At 40.7% G+C, this 9,140-nt stretch overlaps 1 protein-coding gene and 1 pseudogene across 1 annotated transcript; one reads left to right on the top strand and one right to left on the bottom strand.

The window, feature by feature from the left end:
• LOC109166464 overlaps window positions 1-2,477 on the top strand; it is a 14,239-nt pseudogene extending 11,762 nt beyond the window's left edge.
• A 2,219-nt stretch (window positions 2,478-4,696) lies between these two features.
• LOC109166463 lies at window positions 4,697-8,474 on the bottom strand. The gene is made up of 4 exons (XM_019315416.1): window positions 8,133-8,474; window positions 6,572-8,018; window positions 5,685-6,471; window positions 4,697-5,549 (listed from the first exon to the last, which is right to left on the bottom strand). The coding sequence occupies exons 1-4, from the start codon at window positions 8,472-8,474 to the stop codon at window positions 4,697-4,699; spliced, it is 3,429 nt and encodes a 1,142-aa protein (XP_019170961.1).
• Window positions 8,475-9,140: the final 666 nt, after the last annotated feature.

Here is a 9,140-nt window from a genome sequence, read left to right as displayed (position 1 = left end):
AAGCTAGCCCATTCTCTATGTATATATATTTGACCCAATCCTAACCCGATAATCCAGCCCAACCTACTTAGCCCAACCACCTATAAATAGTCTAGCCCAAATCAAATATTGTAACCCTATCTACTTAATGTATAATACGTATTATATCTATCTACAATTTTAATAAGAGCTAATAATGTTAGATCCTTAACTGGAACAAAAAAAAATGTCGGTAGTATTGTTTCTTACAATGAATGGTTCATATTATTTTGATTTTAGTTTTTTAAAATAATTTTCCTTATTTACCCTCTATTATATTATTTTATTCCCTTAAATAACATAAATTCCGTTAGTAATAACTTTAATAACGCGTTAACTATTTATTATTTTTAACTTACTTATTAATTTCTATAAGAAAGATCTTAGGTTCAACCCCCATCCCAATTAGAGTTGGCATAATTGTTAAACATATACTACGAATATGTTAAAATATATTTAACATAAACTTTGCTCAAATAATTAGTCTGGATAAATACATAATATTTAAAGTTAAGCATCAAAGATTATAAATCAAGAACTTTAAAAATCATTTGATTTTTATGCATTTAAAAAAAAACAAATTTACCAAGACTATGTGGTCTAATGGTACCCGGGTTGGACTTCCATTTGGAAGGTTGTGAGTTTGAGCCTCAGTGGAGGCGTTATTGGTTCTTTGTGTTTCAGTAGGTTGAGAACATATATGAACAGATACTACATTGTAATAGAGCCAGTAGCATTAAAAAAAAAAAAACAAATTTAGGTTAAGTTTTTTTTTTCCCGTTTAATTAATCTTCTTTTGAACAGATACTACATTAATCTTCTTTTTCAATGCCTTTAATTCTTCAAGATCTCCGAAGCCTACAAAAAATGCCTTCAATGCCTTTAATTCTTCAAGATCTTCAAATGCCTTCAAAAGAGCTCTCAAATCTTCAAGCCTTCAAGTTGTCAGGCGTTCTTCAATACCTTCAAGCTCTCAAGTCTTCAAGTTGTTTTCAATATATTTGAAGTGTCATTTAAAGAATGAAATTGAGGCTCTATTTATAGTGAAGTGTGTAACTAAAATCCCTCAACAAACTCTACTAATTTTTATTAAATTAAATTAATTAATTATCTACTAAAATGAACCTTGCCAAAATCAAGTATAGGTTCATTATTCTATCATCTAATTCAAATTCAAATTAAATTATAATTATCTAATTCAAATATAATAAAATCATATTATATTTAAATTTTAATTACAATTATAATTCAATTATAAAATGGGCTTGGACCAATTAATTAATTAATTCAATAGCTCAAATCAAATTTACTTGGACTATTTAAATTAATTTAATTATCATAGCCCAAGTAATTAAATTGGACTAATAATCAATCCCGAAATTGAGCTCGATAATGATTTAATCGGTCCACTTTTCGGCTTCAAATTTTCTGTGTCTAACTAGTGATGATGTAATGATGACTAACTAGTGAATATTAGTTATAAATATAATATTGAGGTTTGGGTATGGTTAATGATGCTTATATGATGATTGTAAATGGAATGAGTTAGTGCGGTGTAGTGGTTAGGGTTAGGTATAGAGAAGGCTTGGGTTTGATTTTAGTTGGTAACATTATTTTGGTTTTCAATATATATAACAAATGAGGTTATAATGATTTAATGATGGGGATATTGTGAATATTAATAGGAATTGTTGTTATGGTGGTGACTAGTAATTAATAACGGAGAATAGTGTAGGAATTGTTGTTATGGTGGTGACTAGTCAGTAGTCATTAATAACGGAGAATAGTGTATTAAAGTTTATTAGTTGCTAATAAGGATGATATTGTTGTCTAATAATTATGGAGATTGCGAAGTGGACTAAATACTAATAATGAAGGGAATGTTTAGTATCAATGATGTTGGTGACTAATGAGGATTTATTAGTGAAGATGATAAGATACTGACTATTAAAATGATTGAGTAATAATGGAGTGGTGCTTAAGTTGAGAATAAAGCAAAGTAGTGAATGGATTATGTGTTTAATAAGGATAAGGAGGGCAGTATTAGATTAATGATAATAAGATATAGTTTAATACTATTATTGATAACAATAATAGTATGGGTAACGAAAGAGGGCCGGTTGATCTACAGGTTCCTCGTTGAAGTGGCTAGCTTGGGAGTGAGCTCAAGATCGAATGATTAGCTTTGGAGCTCGGTTTAACGTATAAATCATGTGGACTCTCAAAACCTAGTCTTTTGGTCTTGTTATGATATTGAAGATATTGTTGTGTTTACGATGTGTTGATGCTTAGAAATAGGGAAGAATGTGTGTTTATGTGTTTATTATGTATTGTTGTTGATATCTTGATGTTATATGATAATTTGTGAAGTTTTGAAGGTGTATTGTGAGCTAGAAGCAGGTTTTGCTCCATATATTAGGCCATTCTCTCCGAGGCTACTGCCTCTTCACCGAGATTAGCCTAGTGGAGCCTACCAACGGACCCAAGAGGGATCCGTTGGCAAGCTCCGCCTCTTGGCGGAACTGAGTGGCGGACTATCTAGTGACCTGCCATTCAGCGCTGTGACATGGCGAAGCCCCTCAAGCTCCGTCACTTAGTTCCGCCAGGTCACTAAGAGGGTCGGGCCCTTGAGGCTCAGCCCGTTTTGATCGTTCCGGATCGAGAATCGTGGGCCCGTGAGGCTCGAAGACTCGGGACCGTGACGGCATGCTCACATGAGATGTGCCTATTTGATTTGTGAGTAAATCCCATTTTCAACCAAAGCACGAGATATGATGTTTTTAATAAGTGTTTGAGTACATTGGTTTGTGAATTCTGAGTATGTTGACATTAGCATTGAACCATGTCGTGGTGTTGGGTTTGTTTAGGTGCCGGGCCCTTGAGGCACAGCCCAATGTCAGGTTCGTTCCGGTCCGTTACTCGTGGGTCCGTGAGGCTCGGAGACTTGGGACCGTGACGACATGTTTGCATGAAATGTGCCTAGTTGATTTATGAGTAAAATTCACTTTTCTAAATCAAGCATGATTTATGATTTCTTTCTAAGTGTTTCTTGAGTACGTTTGATTACGAAATGTGAGAGATATTATTTTGGCTTTAAGTCATGAGATGATGAAGGGTTTGATTAAATTCTCTATTTGCATTGGCTAATTCTTTGAATAATAAGATATGATTTTTTTAATAAGTGTTTGAGTACATTGGTGCACACGGTTGCACAGCACAACGACTCCAATATGAGGTAACCTAGGATTCTTATATGGCACTAGGCCCAAAATATGTATAAATTGGACCACCCATACATGGGGAGGGGACAATCAATTCTAAGCAATACAATACCTATATTCTCTCCATATTTTTTAATTTTTTTGGAGATGAAAAATTAATTCATTAATTAAATCATGAGCAAGAATGTTTACAAGAAAAAATGGTGGAGAATCTAGCCATTCTCCGCAACCTGACACAGAAAAGGCCACCCTAGCAACATTATGGGCGGCACTATTCGCAGATCCTTAACACAGTGGAATTCAACATCAACAATCTCAGATGCCAAATTTTTAATGTCATCAACTAAAATACCAAAAGCAGAATTAAAAGATGGCGAGCGAACAACATTGAAAACAGTTTGACAGTCCGTTTCCACATCAACACCACCCATACCAGTATTCTTCAGCCAGCTTAAAGCCTCCCGTATGCTAAGTGTCTCAGCTTCCTTTGCCATAAAAACCCCTGGCATTTTCATGTTCTTGGCAGCAAGAAAATTTCCATTATCATCTCTCAGGACCCAGCCAAAACCCATTTTAATTTCCTATATTCTCGTTATTCTAACGGTCGTGTTGGCTAGTCATTGACTATCCATAAGTCATAAAATCAACAACAATAATAATATTATTATTATATATCTGGTATAAGGGTATTTATGTCTTTTAAACATATATTCCATTTCTATTCCTTAAACGAAACAAACACTGGAATAACATTCTTAAAGTCTATTCCTTCAGTGAACCAAACAATGGAATACAAATCTTATTCTATTCCACGTATTTTCCATTCTCTACGGAATAACATTCCTATTCAACTCCCTTAAAATTCATTCCGTGAATCAAACATGCTGTAAAAGTATTTATATCATCTGTCATTTATCATCCACTACAATGAGTTGCTAATTGTCTTTTTCTATAGGAACTTGATGAAATTATCGTTAAAATCTTGTATCAGTAGTGTTTTAGTTTGCCAATTGAATTGAGCTTTATCCCCTAGCTTTTATCATTTTAAATTGGCTGTGTTATTGGGTGGCCAACTATGATGCAATTAATTAAATTTTTTGAAGGAATTTTTAGAGTAAAATACCATGCCTAATAATTCCATACTCTTGGGGTAAATGAATAAATAGTTTGGTTGTTTTATTGAACTATTTATTTGGTTCATAAACTGGGTATTTTGTAGTTCTTTTAGGACTTAATGAGTTTTAATTGTTTGAATAAGTGTCTTAAGCATATGATCAATTAAAGTGTGTGACTAACTTTCCACGCTATACGGACTTGTCATATTAAAGAAAAGAATAAACCCTTAATTTGATTGGTAAGGTTGAACATAGGTTCAAGATTAGTAATGGTAATTGATTCATGTTCCTCGTCTTTATTCTTTTGTTAGATGCTATTTTTTTTTTTGAAAGCCAACAACCTTAAATTGCATTAGCCATTCCAGGCTCAAGAAAAGCGGGAGGAATATCCCTCCAAAGAGAGCGTGACAAAGAGGCAGATACATGCTTAGCCATAACATGGGCAGCCTGTATAGCATCCCTGCGTACATGAATTACTGCTGATCTAGACATTTGATCTAATAAACGATTACAAGCTTGCAAAACAAAACCAAAATAAGTTCGGAACGAACTAGCATGCTTTAGACTGGAAACCAAGACGAGACTGTCAGTGTAAACTGAAACCCTTGAGTAGCCATTATTCCTCAGCCAAGATAGTGCCTCACACAAAGCCATTGCTTCCGCCAAGAGGGGGTCATAAGGGCAAGTAAGAGGTCCATTCCCTGCCGCCACAAAGATTCCATCCTTCTCCTGTACTACGAATCCATAAGCCGGCACATGATTCGGACCATGGAAGCCCGCATCCACACGACATAACACGCCATCATCCACTACAGGAGCCGGATCCGGGGCCACACACAGCACACGTGTGGTGATGCGTTGCTGTTCAGCTGTTGTCCAAGAAGCCCACTTTGCCGTGAACCTCCTGACCACCACCATAGGCAACGGCAGACAGCCATCCCAAACCGCCTCATTCCTGGCTGACCAAACATCATATAACAAACCACATATCCTCTCTTGTGCCTCTGAGCTATAAGTGGCCATATTGCCAAGCCATTGTTCTGTCCACTGCCTAAAACTCCTGCCATCAAAGGAAGGGATAAGAAGATGAGATAAATTCCACACTTGTGTAGCATAAGGACAAGAACATAAAACATGCATAATATTTTCCTCCTCCAAGCCACAAGCTGGGCAGATATTAACCAAATCCACCCTCCTATTTATCAAGTTATCGAGAGTAGGCAAGATGTCAGACAGAGCTCTCCATAAGAAAATTCTCCATCTAGGGGGGACCTGTAAACTCTATAAATAACGCCACACAGGCAAACACGGGCCATATATCTCACCCAACCTTCTGTAACCATCCCTTACCGAGTAGCAACCCCTTAGATCCCTGTCCCAAAACCAAACATCATCACATTCCACATTAACAGGGAGCTGCTTAATCAACAAAATATCACGTGGGGCAAACAACTCATGTAACAAATCATCATTCCACCCATTGGTGGCACTATCAATTAAGTCTGAAACCAGAAGCTCCTGGCCCAGGTTTGGGTGAGTCGAGACTACATAGGGATCAATAGCATCAGGCAGCCAAGGATGATTCAAAACCCCAGTGGCCCTTCCGTTGCCTATCCTCCGCCTGCAACCAGATCTGAGCAACGCCTGACCTGCGTAAATACTTCTCCAAGCATAACTCGGGTTACCACCAATCGTGGCTTCATAAAACGAGGAAGTAGGATAATACCTGGCTTTGAATACACGAGCTACAAGGGACTCCGGATTTGTTAATAGTCGCCACCCCTGCTTGGCCAACAGAGCAACATTAAACTCATGCAAACGCTTAAAACCCATGCCCCCAAACCTCTTAGGCACACACATACGATCCCAGGACATCCAGTGAATACTGCCCTGTGAGCCTCTTTGGCCCCACCAATACCTGTTCATTAACTTCTCCAAAGCATTACACAAAGATAAAGGGAGCAAATAAATGCTCATAGTGTAGGTAGGCATTGCCTGGGCTACACTCTTCAAAAGCACCTCCTTCCCTGCTTTGGATAACAGTCTCTTGTTCCACGAGCCAAACCTTTGTCTCAATTTCTGCTCTACATATGCGAAAACTGCACTTCTATCGCGACCTACCACAGAAGGCAATCCCAGATATTTGCCAAAATCATCAGCTTGGCCCCACCCCCAATGTATTCGCAACCAGATCCCTCATCACCACCTGTGTGTTACGACTAAACGTTATGCTTGACTTCTGAAAATTAACCGCCTGCCCAGAAAAGGCCTCATACACTCCCAGGCACTTCTTCACCTCCAGTGCTTCCTGCAGATTAGCTTTAAAGAACAGCAGACTATCATCTGCAAAAAATAAATGCGAAATAGGAGGTGCCCCCCTAGCCACTCTACAACCATGCAAAAGCCCTTTTGTCTGAGAGTCCTGCAACAACAACGATAAGCCCTCAGCACATATTATAAACAAATAAGGAGACAATGGATCTCCCTGTTTGAGCCCCCTCGTGGGCACTATTTCCTCAGATGGCTTCCCATTTACTAGCACCCTGTATCGCACGGAATGCACACATAACATTACAAGCTGAACCCATCTTTCATCAAACCCCAGGCCAATCAACATCTGCTGCACAAAAGGCCACTCCATCCTGTCATAAGCCTTCGCCATATCTAGCTTTAAGGCCGCCCACCCAACCTGCCCCAACTGTTTCCTCCTCAAATAATGACCAACCTCAGACGCAATTAATATATTGTCTGTGATCAGCCTACCAGGTAAGAACGCACTTTGCGAAACAGAAATCATACCCTCAAGTAACGGTTTCATACGATTAGCAATCATTTTTGCCATTATCTTATATAGAACGTTACACAAAGCTATTGGCCTTAAATCAGATACAGACACGGGGGTGCATTTCTTGGGGATCAAAACAATATTGGCATCATTCAAATTAACAGGGAAAGACCTCTCAGACAAACAATTAAGAACAAAATCAGAGATGTCCTTACCAATAATATCCCAGAAGGCCTGGTAGAAGCCCGGATTCATGCCATCCGGACCTAGAGATTTGTCCTTGCCCATAGAGAATAAAGCACTCCGTACCTCCTCCGGCTCAAAGGGGCGCAGTAACTCATCATTCTGCTCATTAGTTACACGAGACTGCATGGTATCCACATTAAAACTCCCAGGACTCCCACCTGAAGTAAAAATTTGCTTATAATAATCCACAACTACTGAGTCCAAGGCACTGCCCTCTCGCCAAACTCCACCATCATCCTTCAGTCTCTGGATCACATTTTTCCTCTTCCGATAAGTAGCATACTTGTGGAAAAATTTTGTGTTTCTGTCAGCTCCCTGGAGCCAGTGTTGTTTTGCACGTTGCTTCCAGAAAGCCTCCTCCTGGGCTAGCACCACACTCAACTGCTCATCAAGCTGCCTAAACCGTGCCAAAGATCCAGGATCACGACTACCCCGTAAACCATTCATTTCCTTCCTTATCCCATATTTATGATGGCGATCACCACCCCACCTCCTCAAACCCCGACCACACACACCAAGCCTGGTCTGTAACGCCAATCCCGGAGTGCCAGCCCATTCCCTTTCCACCACCTCCCTGCAACCTCCATCCAGTAGCCATGCATTCTCAAACCGGAAACACCGGGGCCTCAACACCTGCTCCACCCCATCTATATCCAAGAATAGCGCAGTATGATCCGACGAGTCAATTCGAATATTGAACACTCTCGCCCTATCATTATCCTGTAGCTAGTCCATATTCGCCACCACTCTATCCAACCGCTCCTCAACCCAGCGAGCAGTCCCCTTCCCACGTTCCCACGTGTAAGGGTATCCAATCATAGGCAGTGTCATCAATCCACAGTCATCCAGAGCTTCTACAAACCCCTCTACCAAACGTACCGGATGTGGCAACCTCCCCCTCTTATCAGAGTGCATCAACAAATCGTTGAAATCCCCCAAGACCACCCAAGGTAGCTCAGAAACGCCCCTGAGAGATCGTAGGAAATCCCATGCAGCCCTCTTCCTATCCCTTTGAGGATACCCATAATAGCAGGTCAACCTCCATAATGGCTTATCAGGCAAAGAAATCTCAAGGTCAATATGATTCATCGAATACTTAATCAAACGTGCACCATTGTTCCTGGCCCATAGAAAACACAAACCACCCCTCTGACCATCACTATCCAGAGCAAAACAACCCTCAAAACCCAGTCTCACACGTAGCCTCTCTGCATGACTTCTATCCACCATAGTTTCCATCAAAAACACAAACTCGGGCTTCTTCTTGGACACTAAGTCCACCACCTCCTGAACTGTCCGTGGATTGCCCAAGCCACGGCAGTTCCAAAATAAGGTACTCATTGAGACCGGTGGGCCTGGTCCCCAGGTCCCACCAAACAGTGCTGCTCTTCTTCCACTTGCATTTCCCTCACCTCACTCACCACTTCTCCACCGGATCCCCTCCTCCGTTTCGGTTCCACCCTCAATCCCCTCTCCTCCCCCTCAACCGTAGCAGTTTGCATGCTCGCCGGTAACACCCCCAAACCCGAAACCCCAACCCCAGTATGCCCCGCCACCACACTGCCATCCCTCCCCAAACCCGTAACCCCAACCCCAAACTGCCCCAACGCCACACTGCCATCAACCCCCATTCCCGTAACCCCAATCCCAACCTGCCCCGCCACCATTCTGCCATCCACCATCCCCTCACCTCCCTCAACCCGCAAACCCCCTGGCAGTCCCCTCACACCCGAAGCAGCCCCGTAACCAATCTCC

The sequence above is a fragment of the Ipomoea nil genome, unplaced genomic scaffold (assembly GCF_001879475.1).
Source record: "Ipomoea nil cultivar Tokyo-kokei standard unplaced genomic scaffold, Asagao_1.1 scaffold3100, whole genome shotgun sequence".
In the NCBI taxonomy this organism is placed as follows: domain Eukaryota; kingdom Viridiplantae; phylum Streptophyta; class Magnoliopsida; order Solanales; family Convolvulaceae; genus Ipomoea; species Ipomoea nil.
This window is presented reverse-complemented; position numbering and strand designations above follow the sequence as displayed.

What these genes read in the sequence shown, in the direction of transcription:
- LOC109166463 (XM_019315416.1), bottom strand. Translation starts at nt 8,474, where the DNA reads ATGAATCATATTGACCTTGAGATTTCTTTGCCTGATAAGCCATTATGG. An exon ending in GTCAAGCATAACGTTTAGTC is followed by an intron (nt 6,472 to 6,571) that starts GTAACACACAGG and finishes CTTCTGTGGTAG; the next exon opens with GTCGCGATAGAAGTGCAGTT. An exon ending in GTAAGGGATGGTTACAGAAG is followed by an intron (nt 5,550 to 5,684) that starts GTTGGGTGAGAT and finishes CTTGATAAATAG; the next exon opens with GAGGGTGGATTTGGTTAATA.